The sequence below is a fragment of the Mobula birostris genome, chromosome 6 (assembly GCF_030028105.1).
Source record: "Mobula birostris isolate sMobBir1 chromosome 6, sMobBir1.hap1, whole genome shotgun sequence".
NCBI classification, from domain to species: domain Eukaryota; kingdom Metazoa; phylum Chordata; class Chondrichthyes; order Myliobatiformes; family Myliobatidae; genus Mobula; species Mobula birostris.
Window position 1 is genome coordinate 188,275,601 of NC_092375.1, and position 17,447 is coordinate 188,293,047.

The following is a 17,447-nucleotide window of genomic DNA, read 5'->3' on the forward strand; positions in this document are numbered from 1 at the left end:
AGTGAAGCCTGGTGCCAGCAAATAATCTCTTCCTCATTGTCAACAAGATAAAGGACATGGTCATCAACTTCATAAGAACACACACTCCTTTTTACATTGTGGCACAGCAGCGAAAACTCAGCTGCTTCAAAATCATGGGAGTGTACATCTCACACAGACTCTCATGGTCCAAGAACACATTCCATGCAAACCAGGAAAGCTCACCAATGCCTCTACTTTTTGAGGAGGCTGAAGGGAGCTGGAATATACTTGTGCTATTCTGCTGATGTGCAGTAGCGGGCATCCAAACATGCTGCATCACAGAAACTGCAAAGTGGCAGATAGGAAGGCTCTACAACAAGTAATCAACAAGTAATATATACACACACACACACACACACACACACACACATATATATACACACACAGATACATACATACACACACCATTTATATTTATTGTGTTTTTTATTATTATGTTATTTTACTGCAATTTTTTTGTGCTGCATCAGATCTAGAGTAACAATTATTCCATTCCCCTTTACACTTGTGCACTTGAAATGACATTAAACAACTGTAAATTTGCATTTCCATATCTACAATCTGTTGCAATGAACATCTTATCACCTACCACTATTCTGAGCTTAAAACAATAGAACACCTTTTATCTCAGTATTTCCTTCATCCTACAACATTCATTTCAAGCTTTGGCCCATCTACCCATTATTTAGCAACTCACACATCCTCTCTATCTTTGCTGCTGTGCAAAAATGTCTTCACATTGAGTGCCCTTTGGTTCAGAAAACAAATCTTGAAATAAACTGCATGTCAAGAGAGTATCTAATGTAGAAGATTGAAAGGAGATTTGATAAAGGTATCCAAATAATGAGGGGTATAGAAAGAGTAAATGCAAGCAAGCTTTTTCCACTGAGGTTGGGTGGGACTATAACTAGAGGTCTTGGGTTAAGGGTGAAAGGTGAAATGTTTAAGGGAAACACAAGGGGAAATTTTTTCACTCTGAGGGCGGGGAGTGTATGCAATGAGCTACCACTGCAAGTGGTGGATGTAATTTTGATTTCAATGTTTAAGAGAAGCTTGGATAGGTACATGGATGGGAGGGTTAAGGAGGACTATGGTCCTGGTGCAGGTCGATAGGACTAGGCAGTTTAAAAGTTTTGGCACAGACTGGACGGGCCAAAGGGCCAGTTTCTGTGCTGTACTTTTCTATGACTCTGATATTTCTATCTGGGCCTAGGATCATGTATGGAATTGGTGAGCGGATAGGGAAGGCAAATCAAAGGAGAAGAAATACAGGTAAATGAGTTTGTGGGTAATGGACAGATGGATCTAGATAGAGAATGAGTTTGGGTGATCAGTATAGGAGAGGTGGGGTTCAGGAAGGAAGAGTGGTAAGTGCTGTTAAAGACATACAGAGGGCTTGGGTGGGCTGGTGAGACTAGGAAGGGACCATAGGGGGTGCAGGCTACCAAAAGTGGAAAATCCAATGGTCACACCATTACATTGTAAGCTACCCAAGTGGAACACAGGAGGTGTTTTCCTTCTAGTTAGTGTTTGGCCTCACTGTGAGAGTGGAAGAGGGAGAGGACAGACAAAGTCATTGTTTAAATGGAATAGTGGTTGTAATGACATGCAACTGGAAGTTCAAGATGGTCATAGAGGTCACAGTGCTGGTGCTCTGCAGAATGGTTGTCTAGCCTACGCTTTGTCTTGCTGTCATATTATAGGCCACTTTGTCAGCACCAAAAAATCGGGGTGGGGGGGACAGGTGGCAGAAAAAGATGCCGGGGCAGGGGGTGGACCCACCAGTCCTGAGTCACCATGTAAGGTAATTTGTTTCCAAACAATTGATTTATTGATCTCTCTGGAGCTTCCTGCTCCCTTCCCTCTCCCTTCCACTTTTCCCAAACATGAGTCCCCTCTCCCTGCCTCCTTCCCATTGTCAGTCCACAATAGAGACCCATATCAAAATCAGGTTTATAGTTGCACACGTCATAAAAGTTGTTTGTTTTTTTTTGCAGCAGCACAGTGCAATACATAAAATTACTACAGTACTGTGCAGAAGTCTTAAGCTCCCTAGCTATATATGTAGCTAAGACTTTTGCACAGTACTGTATTATCCACCGAATTTCTTCCTCTTAAGGTCATCTTCACCTCTTTCAGCTGGTACCACCTGGAACAATTCCTCCCTTATCTGCTTCACCTGGAACGATTCATCCCTTATCTGCTTCACCCGGAACGATTCCTCCCTTATCTGCTTCACCCACCACCTTAATCTCACCCTCCCTCTCGCTTTTATAAATTTACTCTCTTTCCTCTACAGGATCTTGACTCCAAAAGGTCAACCATCCCTTTGTGCCTACAGAAGTCGCTAGACCCATGGAGTTATTGCAGCAGTTCATTGCTTGCTCCAGATTCAAACATCCAGTGTCTTGTGACTATTTTAAAAGTCTGTCATGCTAAAAGCAAAATACACACAAAGAAACTTGAGCACTTAAAATGGTAGAAGTTATGCGTAGCACAATAATAGATAACATACTATGTACTTACTCGTGTCAAATCCATACCAAGCTTCAGCTGAGATAACAAGTGTAATATCACGCTACGCTGCTCTTCAACCACTTCCAGATTATCTTCCTCCTCATCCTCAATAGAATCTTCTCTTTCATCATCTGGGTTTATTTCTTCAGGCTCCTATAGACAAAATTATGTTAATAAAAGTGATGCACAGAACATTTTTTTAGTTGATTCTAAACTAAACATTGAGGTTAAGTATAAATTAACACGTGATGAAAGGAAGCAGTATTTCAGCTTCTCTATCTTGAACTGCAGATCTTAGGAACTGGGACTATATATAAATATCAAAAAATACAAATATCAGAATCAGGTTTAATATCACCAGCATATGTTTTTCCATTGTATTGCTCTTGATCTGAAACCTGGTACTTGCCTTCAGACAAATAATGTCACTAGCCATCTTTAATTATACAAAGTCACAGAGTGGGATTCGATAATCCAAAGAGGCCGCTGTACATTCCCACGTACAGTACTGTGCAAAAGTCTTAGGTACATATACAGTGGCATGCAAAAGTTTGGGCACCTCTGGTCAAACTTTCTGTTACTGTGAATACCTAAGCGAGTAAAAGATGAACTGATTTCCAAAAGGCATAAAGTTAAAGATGACATATTTCTTTAATATTTTAAGAAAACCTTTTTAATTTCCATCTTTTACTGTTTCAATATAACAAAAAATGAAAAAGGCCCAAAGCAAAAGTTTGGACACACTGCATGGTCAGTACTTAGTAACACCCCATTTGGCAAGTATCACAGCTTGTAAACGCTTTTTGTAGCCAGCTAAGGGTCTTTCAATTCTTGTTTGGGGGATTTTCACCCATTCATCCTTGCAAAAGGCTTTTAGTTCTGTGAGATTCTTGGGCCGTCTTGCATGCACTGCTCTTTTGGGGTCTATCCACAGATTCTCGATGATGTTTAGGTCGGGGGACTGTGAGGACCATGGCAAAACTTTCAGCTTGCACATCTTGAGGTAGTCCATTGTGGATTTTGAGGTGTGTTTAGGTTCATTATTCTGTTGTAGAAGCCATCCTCTTTTCACCTTTGGCTTTTATACAGACAGTGTGATGTTTGCTTCCAGAATTTGCTGGTATTTAATTGAATTCATTCTTCCCTCTACCAGTAAATGTTCCCCATGCCATTGGCCCAAAGCATGATCGATCCACCCCCATGCTTAACAGTTGGAGAGGGGTTCTTTTGATGAAACTCTGCACCCTTTTTTCCTCCAAACATACCTTTGCTCATTGTGGCCAAAAAGTTCTATTCAAATGGTTCAAAGGAACACCCAAACAAACCTGATGCATTTTGGAAACAAGTCCTGTGGACTGATGAATTTAAAATAGAACTTTTTGGCTGCAATGAGCAAAGGTACGTTTGGAGAAAAAAGGGTGCAGAATTTCATGAAAGGAACCCCTCTCCAACTGTTAAGCACGGGGGTGGATAGATCATGCTTTGGGCTTGTGTTGCAGCCAGTAGCACTGGGATCATTTCACTGGTAGAGGGAAGAATGAATTCAATTAAATACCAGCAAATTCTGGAAGCAAACATCACACCGTCTGTAATAAAGCCGAAGATGAAAAGAGGATGGCTTCTACAACAGGATAATGAACCCAAACACACCTCAAAATCCACAATGGACTACCTTAAGAGGCGCAAGCTGAAGGTTTTGCCATGGCCCTCACAATCCCCTGACCTAAATATCATCGAGAATCTGTGGATAGACCTCAAAAGAGCAGTGCATGCAAGATGGCCCAAGAATCTCACAGAACTATAAGCTTTTTGCAAGGAAGAATGGGTGAAAATCCCCCAAACAAAAATTGAAAGACTCTTAGCTGGCTACAGAAAACATTTACAACTGTGATACTTGCCAAAGGGGGTGTTACTAAGTACTGCCGTGCAGGGTGCCCAAACTTTTGCTTCAGGCCCTTTTCCTTTTTTGTTATTTTGAAACAGTAAAAGATGGTAATAAAATTTTTCTTGTTTAAAATATTAAAGAAATGTGTTATCTTTAACTTTATGCCTTTTGGAAATCAGTTCACGTTTTATTCGCTTAGCTATTCACAGTAACAGAAATTTTGACCAGGGGTGCCCAAACTTTTGCATGCCACTGTACATAGCTAGGGTGCTTAAGACTTGTGCACAGAACTGTAGTAATTTTATGTATTGCACTGTACTACTACAAAAAACAAATCATGACATGTGTAAGTGATGATAGACCTGATTCTGATATGGGCCTCTATTGTGGACTGGAGTGGGAAAGGGTCAAGAAGAGGGGAAGCATGGTTGGGAAAAGAGGAAGGGAGAGGGGAGGGAGCGGGAAGCACCAGAGAGACATTCTGTAACGATCGATAAATCAATTGTTTGGAATCAATTGACTTTGCCTCAGGGCTCAGGGCTGGGTGTGTCTGCATCGATGCCACCGCCTACCTCTGGCACTGCTTCTCTGCCACCTGTCCCTCAGCCCTCCTGCGGCATTCCCTATAACCTTTGCTCCCAGCAGATTTACAACTCACTCTCCACTCCAAATAGACAAATACTATACTTTATAAAAGTATTATGCATCCTAGCTACACACATGCGCCTAAGACTTTTGTACAGTACTGTAATATGTATCCATAAACCTGCATTACCAGACTAAAGATGTTAGTGAAAACAAGTGAAAATCTTCGCACATTTAGGCAGATATTGGCTCGCTCAACAGAGACCAGTTTTGACTGGGGGGATTTCCAATCAATTGTACCACAGCAATGAAAACCCCCAAGGTTACAATTCCTGAATCTAGTGTAACCACACGCAGAAAATAGTGAAGTAAAATGGGAGATTCCAAATCACTTGTAAAATGAACAAGAGATTTATTCAAAACATCCTGTGTTGGTAGTAGAATGTAAACTATTTAACTTAAATAACTAATGAGGATAAAGTGAAAGATGAAACTTTAAGGAAAATTGAGATGTAACAACTTCAGTGCAGCAGCCATTCACTGAATATAAGGAAGCTGATGCAAACTTGTAGCTTGTGCATCGAGTTAAAGAACGTTGAAAAGCACGAAGGATGTAACCCGAATTTGAACAGCATCGTTCACATCTTCAGTACATCCCACAACCACTAACTTTCTTAACATTTATGAACTTTTTCCTTAGCACAGTGTTTCCCCAACCTGCATTCCTGGACCTTTTGCTTCATGATATTGGCCCATGGTATAAAAAATGTAGGGAACCCCTGTCATATTAGATACATGTTCACCCAGTGGCTATAGATTTAATTCAGGGGGTAGCAGTTTTTGTTTTAAACACTCAAGAGTATTAAAAAACTGAAACACACTTTCAAGGGGAGAGTGAAGGCTAATACTCTTACTGAATGGTCAGCATCTATGTGAACACATGAAAGGCTACGGCCAAATGCTTGAAAGTAGTATTGGTGTAATAAGATATTTGATGGCCAACACACCACAGTGAACAGAAGGGACCAATTTCCATACTGTGTGATGGCACATACATATTTATTTTCACTCCTGGGTGAGAAAAAGAGCAACTTATGTAAACCACAATTGAGTTTCTTGACATGTTCATTTTTAGGTTCTTACACCAAATGGTTCACAAGTGATAAATCATCACATAAATTTAAAATAAAGTCATAGCTCTCCTCAATTATTTCTCCTGAAATTCTGTTCAATAACAGCAAATCGTAGAATGTTGGGAATAAAAATCCTTAGACTTCTTGTTAAATTAAATCTGAAATAAATTAATTATATTAGAAGCGAATAAAGCAACCAAGGCTGAAAGGCAAACATTGCTTTGTGGAATATAGCCACTAAATCCTGCGGAGCATTGGCAAGGGAATGTAACATGAAGTTGAAAATAAATAGGTACAGGTTTAGATAATATTCCAACCCTTAATGAATGTTGACAAGCAGAAAAAAAATGCAGAGGCAAGGAATCTGAAATAGAAAATAATGAAAGATTATTTCATATTCTAGAAGTTAAATCTGTATAAGCATACAACTAATTCTTAGCTTGTTAATTTTTACACATGCTCATACATCATGAGAAGAAAGATGAAATATTGGTCAATCTGTCCCATATTTCAGGGCAAGCTTAAACAACTGAAAGTACACAACTCAAAAGGTCTGCAGTGATAAAGATGATGTAAAAAGAACGAAATGTAGTTAAATGGATTTTGCCTTTTATGCATAGACTGTAACATTTAACATGTGTTTCACTGACATGGATTTGAGGAAATGTGCCAAATTCAAATTGTGCCACCCAACTAGAAGCAATCAAAGAAAGAAGACACAAGTAAATAATTTGCAAGACTATTATATGGGTGGTGGGATGGAGATACATCTCTACCAAAGGAAGTGCGAGGCATTCCTTCCCTGCAGGTCACCCTTGAGCAAGGTGCAACACCCCTGTAGCCCCCCGATCAGGATCACATGAAACTATGGGAGCAGGTGATGGATTGTTGTATAACAGAAGTCTTGGTAATGTGACAACTGACGCCAGGCAGACAATGGCAAACTACTTCCGTAGAAAAACTTGCCAAGAACAATCATGACAATGATCACCCATGTCATATGTCATGGTACGTAATGATGATCATCACTCACATGTTGAAATTAAACAAGAACAATGTAATAAATCGCAATTAGATCGCTTTGTGGTCTTGAGTGACAGGGGTAGTTGGAATTGAAGCTTGAAGTGAAAACGCTACAATGAAAAATTTATTAGACAAGGGCATAAGCAAAATACTTCATTCTGATTCCTTGACCTTTTCATAAAAATAAACATTACACACTCAGTTTAAAATGGATTTAAAGATTAAAAATGGTGATCTGGCTGCACCGCAGAAATTGTGATGAAAAATAAAATACTTTTGTCAGAAAGTTTTAGTGAAACAATGAAAGCTTCTAAAATAGACTTGACAACACATGGGTTTGCAGGTTAGATTCCAAGAATGAAAGGTTTGTCACGAGATGTGTTTGGTGGTTCTGGGCCTCTGCTCACTGGAATTCAGGAGAATGAGGTGTGACCTCATTTAAAAACCCATCAAATGTTGAAAGGCCTTGATAAAGTGGATGTGGAAAGAGAGACCACATCCTGTGGTGAGAGAGTCTAAGACCAGGGGACACAGCCTCAAAATAGATGAATGTACTTTCAGAATGGAGATAAGGAGGAATTTCTTTAGCCAGAGATGGTGAATCTGTGGAATTCTTTGACACAGATGACTGAGGAGGCTAAGCCATTGGGTATAATTAAGGCAGAGGTTGACAGATTCTTGATTAGACAGGGCATGAACGGATACAGGGAGAAGGCAGAAGATTGGGGCTGAGAGGAAAATTGGATCAATCATGATGAAATGGTGGAGCAGACTTGTTGGGCCAAATGGCCTAATTCTGCTCCATATCTTACGGTCTTATAATTGCAACAAAGACTATTCCAGATTAGTACAGACTTGCATCCAAAACCAAAGAAAATGGGATAAGGTTTAAAGAAAATTTCAAATCAAAGACAAAAACAAAAAAAATCACAATCCACATTAAGCAGTTAATATATCCAATTGACCGAAAACCTCATGGAAATTTTAAAAGGTCGGAACAATGATGCAGTAAATTGTATAGAATATTAAGTTGCAGCAGAGCGAATGGCCATGAACCTACAGATTACAAAGTAATTGCTCATTACAAATTACCTTAATGTAACACATTTGTTGACACTCTCTCCTTTGTATTATGAACCTTTAATTTAAAAAAAACATACCTTTCATCATTGATTACTGAAAATATGATGGTTTTAATATTAACAAAATCATAGTGCAAAATACTTTAAAAGATTTTGAACAAAGGAATTTGAGAAGCAAAGAAAGATATTAGGAAGACTGAATTGAACTGGCCTCCAGTTCTTTTCAGCTGATCATGCTGGTTCTATTACAGCACTACTCAATGGCAATAATGGGATTATATTGTAGAACTCCCAACAGTCAGTGGGATGTCGAGGTGCAAATTTGTGTACAGTTGCAACAAAAATAAGGTTGTGAAAGTAGATGATTCTAAATTTCCTCATATTGACTGGGACTCCCATACTGCAAAAGGACTGGATAGAATTGTCAAAGTACATAAATGTCACCAGGTACAACCGTAAAGTTTGTTTTCTTGCAGGCACACACAGTAAATCCAAGAACCATATCAGAATCAGTGATAGACTGCACCTAACAGGACTAACAAACAATGTGAAAAAGACAACAAACTGTTAAAACTAAACAGAAAATAAAAATAAGAAGAAATAAATAAGTAATAAATACCGAGAAGATGAGACAAAGTCTTTGAAAGTGAGTCCATAGGTTGTGAGAACAATTTAGTGATGGGGCAAGAGAAGTTATTCCCTTTGGTTCAACAGTCTGATGGTTGAAGAGTAATAGCTATTCCTGAACTTGGTGGTGTGGGTCCCAAGGCTCCTGGATCTTCTTTCTGATGGCAACAGCAAGAAGAGAGCATGTCCCGGGTGATGGGGGTCCTTGATAATGGATGCTGTTTTCCTGTAATAGCACTCCATGTAGATGTGCTCACTGGTGGGGATGGCTTTACCCATGATGGATTGGGCTGCATATATAGAGTTTGGAGGATTTTCCATTCAAGGTTATTGATGTTTCCATACCAGGCTGTGATGATGCCAGTCAATACGCTATACAAGTTCATCAAAGTTTTAGATGTCATGCCAAATCTTCGCAAGCTTTTAAGTTGTGGTGTTGTGTGCTTTCTTTGTAATTGCACTTACGTACTGAGCCCCGGGACAGGTCCTCTGAAATGATAACACCAAGGAAGTTAAAGTCGTTAACCTCTCTACTTCTGCTCCCCGATGACAACTGGCTCATAGACCTCCAGTTTCCTCTTCCTGAAAACAATAATCAGCTCTTTGATTTTGTTGACATTGAGTGAGAGGCTGTTGTTGTGGCACCACTCAGTCAGATTTTTAATCTCCCTCCTATATTGCTGATTCCTCATCACCTTTGATCCAGCCAATAACAGTGGTGTCATCAGCAAACTTAAATATGGCACCGGAGATGTGCTTAACCTCACAGTCATAAGTGTAAAGCGAGGAGAACGAGGGAGCTTGGCAAATATGCAATAAAAGTTTCCTTAATCAATACGTAGAGGTCCCAAGTAGAGATGGCATGATGCTGGATCTCCTGTTAGTGAGCAAGATAGTGCAGTGACACAAGTAGGGGAACAATGGATCCAATTTCAAGATAATTATGCAGAAGAGTTGGATTGGTCCTCAGGTTAAGATTCTAAATTAGAGAAGGGCTAATTCTGATGGCATCAGAAGAGATTTGGCAGCATTAGTTTGTGATAGGTTGTTTTCTAGCAAAGGGATGTTGGTAAGTGGGAAAGTGGGAAAGTGGATGTTGGAAAGTGAAATATTGAGAGTACAGAGTTTATATGTTTCTTTTAGAAGCAGAAGGCCATTTTGCCCTTTGAGTTTGCTTCCCCCATTTGCTTTTAAAACTATTCTCCTGCCTTCTCCTTGTAATCTTTGATGCCTTACTAATCAAGAACCTATCAATCTCTGCTTTGAATATACACAATGAAGGCCTGCAAACCACATGGCAATGGATTCCACAGATTCACCATTCACTGGCTAAGGAAATTCCTCCTTATCTCTGTTCTGAAGGGAGGTCCTTCTATTCTAACAATTGAGTCTCTCCCACTATTGAAAACATCCTCTCCAGGTCCTCACTATCTAGGCCTTTCAATATTCAGTGGGTTTAACTGAGATCCTCCTTCATTTTTCTTAACTCTAGCAAGTAAACCTCCTCTGGACTCTCTCCATTGCTAGCACATCTTTGCTTACATATGGGGGCCCAGAACTGATCACAAAACTCCAAACATAGTCTGACCTATGCCTTATAAAGCCTTAGAATTACATCCTTGCTTTCATATTCTAGTCCTCTCTAAATGAGTACTAACACTGCCTTCCTCACTACCAACTCAAGCTGCAAGATAACCTTTAGGGAAACCTACATGAGGACTCCCAAGTCCCTTTGCACCACTGATTTCTGAATTTGCTTCCCATTTAGAAAACAGTCCATATCTTTATTCCTTCTACCAAAGAGTATGACCATACACTTTCTTACACTGTATTCCATCTGGCATTTTTTTCCCCCTGTAAGACCATGAGTTCCCATCTTGTTTAACAGCTTCATGTGCAATACTTTGTCAAAGGCCTTCTGAAAATACAAGTATATGATATCTATAAGATCTATAATTCCTCGAAAGTGGTCTCACAGGTAGATGGGGTTGTCAGAGAACTTGTGGCGCATTGGTTCTCCAAAATCTGAGTATTAAGTACAGATGAGAAGATGTTATGTTGAAGCTGCATAAGACTTTAGTAAATCCAAGCAGGCTTTTCCCACTGAGGTTGGGTGAGACTAGATCAAAGGTTAAAGGTGAAAGTAGAAGTATTTAAGTGGAACCAGAGGGGAAAAGTCTTCACTCAGAGGTGGTGTGGTTGTGGAACGAGCTGCCAGAGCAAATGACGAATGCGGGTTTGATTGTGACATTCCAGGGAAGATTGGATAAGTATGTGTATGGGAGGGGTAGGGAAGGCTGTGGTCTCCATACCCCTCCCATACTATGCAGAATAACAATTCAGCATGGACTAGAAGGTCAAAGAGTTTGTTACTGTGCTATAGTGCTCTATGACACTGAAAGTGAGTCTTTGTCTATCTGACTGTTACCTCCTCAAAGAATTCCAACAGATTGGTTAGACAGATTTTTTACTTAAGAAAACAATGCCGGCCTTGGCCTATTTTATCATGTGCCTCAAAGTACTCGGAAACCTAACCCTTATCAATGGACTCTAACATCCTGTCAACCACTAATGGAAGCCTAAATGGCCTATAATTTCCTGTTTTTTCCTTTTTCCCTTCACATTTGTGATTTTCCAGTTCACCGGAATGATCCCAGAATCTAGTGATTCTTGAAAGATCCCTAATGCCTCCACAATCTCTTCAGCTACCCCTTTCAGAATCCTGGCAGTGTAGTCCATCTGGTCCAGGTGACTTATCTACTTTCAGCTTCAGATTCCCTCTGCTATCTTTAAGGAATTTGTACATAACCACGTGGGTTTCCTCAGAATGTTCCAGTTTCCTCCCACATTCCAAAGACAGATGATTAGGGTTAGTGAGTTGTGGGCCTGCGCTGTAAGTTGGGCAACACCTGCGGGCTGCACAATCCTCACTGAGACACATTTCGCTGTATGTTTCAATGTACATGTGACAAATAAAGCTAATACTTCTAATCTTTTTCTTCATAGTGAAGACTAATCAAAATACTTATTCACTACATCTGCCATTTCTTTGTCCCCCATTATTGCCTCTCCAGCATCATTTCCCGATGTCCACTCTTTTACTCTTTATATGCTTGAAAAAAACTTTGGTATTCTCTTTTATATTATATTTCATCTTTTCTCATTGCTTTTTGAGTTTCCTTTTGTTGGCTTTTAAAACATTATCACTGCTCTAGTTTCTTCTAATTTTTGCTATATTGTATGCCCTCTCTTGCTTTTATGTTGTCCTTGAGTTCACTGTGAGCCATGGTTGCCGCATCCTGCTTTCAGAATGCTTCTCCTTCTTTGGGATGAACCGATCCCACATCTTCCAATTGCTTCCAGAAATTCCTGACTTTAATGATCTTTTGTCATCCCTGCTAGTGTACCCTTCAGATCAATCTTGGCCACTGCCTCTCTCTTGCTTCTGCAGTTACCTTTATTCAGCTGTGATACCGATACATCCAGTTATAGCTTCTCCATCTCAAATTGCAGGGTGAATTGTATCACATTATGATCACTATCTCCCAAGTTCTTTCATCTTCAATTCCTTAATCAAATCTGCATCACTGCACAACACTAAATCCAGAATTCCCTTTTCCCTCATAGATTTTTAGAACAACATCTGATCGGGCCCATCTCCTAGGCATTGTAAAAATTCCTCCTTTTGGGATTCAGTCCCAATCTGAAGCCACCTCAACTCCTCTGTTCACTTGTCTATTCAATAGGATGTGTACTGTAAATACACCCTTACAGAATTCACAGATCACTGACATCAAAGATCTGAGATAGAGAATAAAAAATCACTCTTACAAATTTTTTAGTGAAAACAAAAGTAAATAAACAGACACAAAATATTGTGGCTTCGCATTACAGAAAGTCACCATGTAACTCCTTCCCCTGCCCCACTCCCCCCCTAACGCAGGGGTCACCTGTCACATGTTGCATGAAATATGTTACTCAAAAACTCTCAATTTACATCAATTAACATGAACAAAATAAAATTAATATCTTAGTCAATAAGCTTACAGATATCAAAGAGCAAAAGTCACGACAATTCAGAACTTTCATGAAGATTCCTCTTAATGCTGATTGACTGTTAAAATGAATGAACGTAGAGCCAGTTAATAATTAAAAGGTTTAATTTTAAAATTTGCTAAATTTGTAATATGGCAATTCTCCAATAAATATCATGCAAATGAGAATAATCCCACAATAAATTGCAATAGTGCTTTTAACTTAAAGATGCTGGGTTCAACACCTTTTTTTAAATAGGTGACGAGGGCAGGGACAGGGTCTTGGATAACCATTCCTGTGCTTTTCATATACATATATTAATAAAAATGAAATGTGTAACAACTTTGTTTATAATTTTGCAAGTTTGACAGGTTTACAAAGGCCAATAACTACAATGCTGCATTTGCAAACAGCAGTTATGACCAAAGCATTAGCTTTTCCAAATTAGCAAAGTATCAGCGATGAATTGACATCAGCATCCTGAAATAAGGAATGAAGGGGAAAGCTGGGAGAAATAACTTTTTCAGTACCTCAAAGCTAAGAATACAAGACCTTATAATGAAAACTGACTTCAACAATGTCATAGAAGGAGGAACATGAATGGCTTATTTGAAAAGTACAACAGGAAGGAAAGTTAGGGAACTGTAACAGCATGTGGGTTACAATGATAAAGCAGTATACTATTTTAATAAGTTAGCTGGCACAACAGGAAACAGCTCAAGCAGCCTGGCAATTCCTGAGAATACAGACCTTAGGAAAATTGTAATGCAGTACGAGAGGGACAGTTACAGCTTTCTTATTGCCTAATGCATTCTCCTGTAACCCTGGCTCAGCAAGATTGAATTGGTCACTCCACTTCCCAAAATGATGAAAAAGTATGCAAGGGCATTTCTGTAAGGAGAGATTGCATTTCAAAATTTATAACTTTTATTGCATTCTCAATTCACATACAAATCTACTGTCCCATTTTGTGTCTTATGTAGTGTGAAACGGAAAGGAAAAATACATAAAAAATACCTTCTCCTTTACAGTATTCATGGCGTAAATAATTTGACAGAACTGATTGTTAAACTTAGCTATAAAACACCTGCATTTTGTAGAAAAATAATATATTTTAGATATAAAGGTAGACCGACATGCAATGTCTTATATTTCTATAATATTTCATAAAAACATATTTTAAATGTTAAGTATGTGGTATTACATCAATACACTGAAAATTGTAGCTGACAAGAAAAGGCTTTTGGTAGGGATAAAATAAGAACTGAACCTTTAAGAATTTCAAGTCAGCCAAGTATTCCTTCAGGTTGTAGGTGACCTTATATTTCACCCCAGGGCAAAACAACAGAATGATCCTGAAATAAACCACACCCAAAAACTATCCTACAACAGGAATGAATCAAAAACAAGATCAAAATCTAAAACATTAAACCATTTGCAAGGTAAATAATTGCCATATTCCTAACATTCATTAAAGGGCTTAATAGGAGTTTTTTTTGGGGGGGGGGTGAATGTTGTTTATCTCTGTATATTAAGGTTAATAAAGTTAAGATGTTGAAAATTGTAGATTTACTTTTAAAAGTGCCTCACCCGTGTCATTTGGTAGTGTTCAGAAGCTGGCTGATCTTCACAAGCAGCTTTTGACTGAGTCTTCTCAGTTGACGACTGATGTTCATTTCCGTTCTTGAGGTTGTCTGATAGTGATAATTTCGGCTCCAACCACTCAATTGTTGTTCCTGAAACAAGTGGTAAGCTAGCTTTGAATTTTTTCATAATCACAACCAAGAGAAAACTGTTAACCATTCAAACTAATCAGATTTCTCAGTCACCAAAGAAAACCTACAAAAGGAAACCAATGAAAGAAGTCTGAGGCAACACCTACTATCGTCATCACAGGTATCAAGATACTGACTAGTGCATTCATTTCAATCTGCGTCTATCAAACCTACTGAAACTTGATACTGCCAAGCACATCTTGAAAATCAACCATGTTTGGAAGTACCGTGTGACACATCAAATCATTTAAGAACCAGTGCTGCAAAAATTAATTTGATATGTTGTGAACTATAATTATCAAAATGCAAAACAAAAGCTTAAAAATTGAAAGTTATAGTTATGGTCAGTGTTATTACCACATACAGCTAATCAATAATTAATATTTTTAGTCTCTGACAGTTGAGCATTACAATTTGTAACCCTGGCAAAACAGCTCAGTTAACGTTTCATGGATCTCAGGTTGCTTCAGCTGTTATCCAAGCAGCATTGCTTCCTAATAAATTATTTAAAATTTATCAGTTTCAAAGATGCATCAAAATCACACGGTTTCAGAAGGTTCTTTTCAGTCTATAGTCAACGTAACGGTCACAATGGTTCAAAAAAATGATAGGCCTAAAAGAAGATGGTTACCTTTATATTCACTGCTCTGCTCTACAGGTGCAGGGAGCACCAGCAGATTATCTGTGCCTCAGAGTTGAGATACCCAAGTTTCTATACAATTTTTTTCTCTGCTTACATTTAGAGATTTTGAGAAGGGATGGGAGATGTGGGTGGAAAAGGTAAATCTTCCTAGCATTCCCTTATCTAGGAATACTATCCCAGCTTAAGAACACAAAAAGCAGGAGCAATATCAAGTTCAGTTTATTGTCAGTCAAATGTATACCACCAAGCTGAACAACATCCCTCCGTACCAAGGTGCTCAACACAATACATAAAACTCACACACATAACGCACAAAATAATATTGCCCACTAGTAAATTAACAAATAACAAGGTGCCTTTATGACACAGGTCAAAAAGTAAACAGTCTAAAGCTTACTGGTTCTTCATGCCTAATGAGACCTGGGTGGTGCTAAGGGTCTGGGGGAAGTTGTTTCCCATCATAAAAGTTCTTGTCCTAATGCTACAGTACCTCCTGCATGATGGTAGGGGATCAGAGATTGTTGGATGGATGGGAGAGATCATTAACAATGCTAAGAGCCATGCGTACACAGCGCTCCTGATAAACATTTCTGATGAAGGGGAAAAGAGATCCCAGCGATCCTTCCAGCAGTCCTTACACTCCTTTGTAGGAACTTGTGGTTGATCAGGACACACTCAATGGTGCTCCTGTACAAATTGGTTAGAATGTGAGGAATGTGGAGAGTGGGGGGGAGGTTCACTTGCCTCAATCTCCTCAGGAAATGGAGACTCTGCTGTATTTTCTTGACCAAAGAGCTGAAGTTGAGGGACCTGGTGAGATCTTATCAGTATTCCCAGAAACTTGGTGCTCCTAACTCTCTCCACAGAGGAGCTGTGTATGTGCAGTGGTAAGCCTGCACTTTCCTGAAGTCCTCAGTCATCTCTTTGGTCTTTTCCACATTGAGATTCAAGTTGTTGTGCTACACCATTATGCCAGCCACTCTAGCTCTTCCCTGTTGTCATCTCGTCATCATTGTTGATGAAGCTATCCGTATTGAGTTTGCACCTTCACACTATGACCACATAGGTAGCACCCTCCATAGCCCAACGATGTACTGATTGGTAGGTTACTGCACATTACCTCTAATGTTGGCAGATGCAGGGCAACTGAGGAGAGCTAGAAACCACAAAGTCATAGAAACAATGAAGAAATATTCAGTTTAGTGCAGTTCAGCTGAAATTAGCGCTGTGTCATTAGTTGACTGCGGGCTGCAGATCCAGTCTGTGTCAAAGTGCCTCCATCAAAATTGCGCAAATAGCAATAAAAAAGGAATAACCCCCAGAAACAATATGAACTGCAGAGTCCAATACACAAACCATGTCAATTAAACCTTGCCCAAGACCCAAACATCATCCTCTTGCAACACTGAACGAGAGAGAGACAGACACCAGTCAAATTTACTGCACCGTTAACCAATATCTACTTTATATCCATTGATTCCCACAGCCATCTTGACTATAGCTCCTCCCACCATGTCTCTTGCAAAGATGCCATCTGTTTTTCTTAGTTTCTTCACATCCACTGCATCTATTCTCAAGATGATAATTTACATACCTGAACTTCTGAAATACCCTTGTTCTCAGGAAATCTGGCTTTCCCTGCTCTGTAGTTAATTAAGCAGCACTCACTTGCAGTTCCTTTATTACCTGGATGGCTACGCTCACCTTCCCCACGTCTCCTCACATGGAATAGAACTGATTTTTGACTACAGGAAGAGGAAACCGGAGGTCCAGGAGCCAGCCCTCATCGGGGATCAGAGGTGGAGAGGGTTAGCAACTTTAAATTCCTTAGCATTATCATTTCAGAGGATCCGACCTGGATCCAGCATACAAGTGCCATTACAAAGAAGGCACAGCAGCACCTCTGCTTCATTAGAAGTTTACGAAAATTCAGCATGTCATCTAAAATTTTGACAAACTTCTGTCGATGCACGTGGAGAGTATACTGACTGGTTGCATCATGGGCTGGTATGGAAACCACAATGCCCTTGAATGGAAAAGTCTACAAAACGTAGTGGATACAGCCCAGTCCATCACAAATAAAAACCCTCCCCAACACTGAGCACATCTACAAGGACCACC

The 17,447-nt window shown here is 39.4% G+C and overlaps 1 protein-coding gene across 2 annotated transcripts in view; it reads right to left on the reverse strand.

The window, feature by feature from the left end:
• Positions 1-17,447, reverse strand: part of osbpl11 (oxysterol binding protein-like 11) — a 140,684-nt gene that overhangs the window by 41,387 nt on the left and 81,850 nt on the right. The window contains exons 7-9 of one of the 2 annotated variants that reach the window (XM_072262093.1): positions 14,499-14,644; positions 13,659-13,799; positions 2,548-2,691 (exon numbers count right to left, since the gene is read on the reverse strand). In XM_072262093.1, the coding sequence (XP_072118194.1) occupies positions 2,548-2,691; positions 13,659-13,799; positions 14,499-14,644 (431 nt within the window). The remainder of the gene's footprint in view (positions 1-2,547; positions 2,692-13,658; positions 13,800-14,498; positions 14,645-17,447) is intronic. The other variant, XM_072262094.1, reaches the window with a different exon arrangement.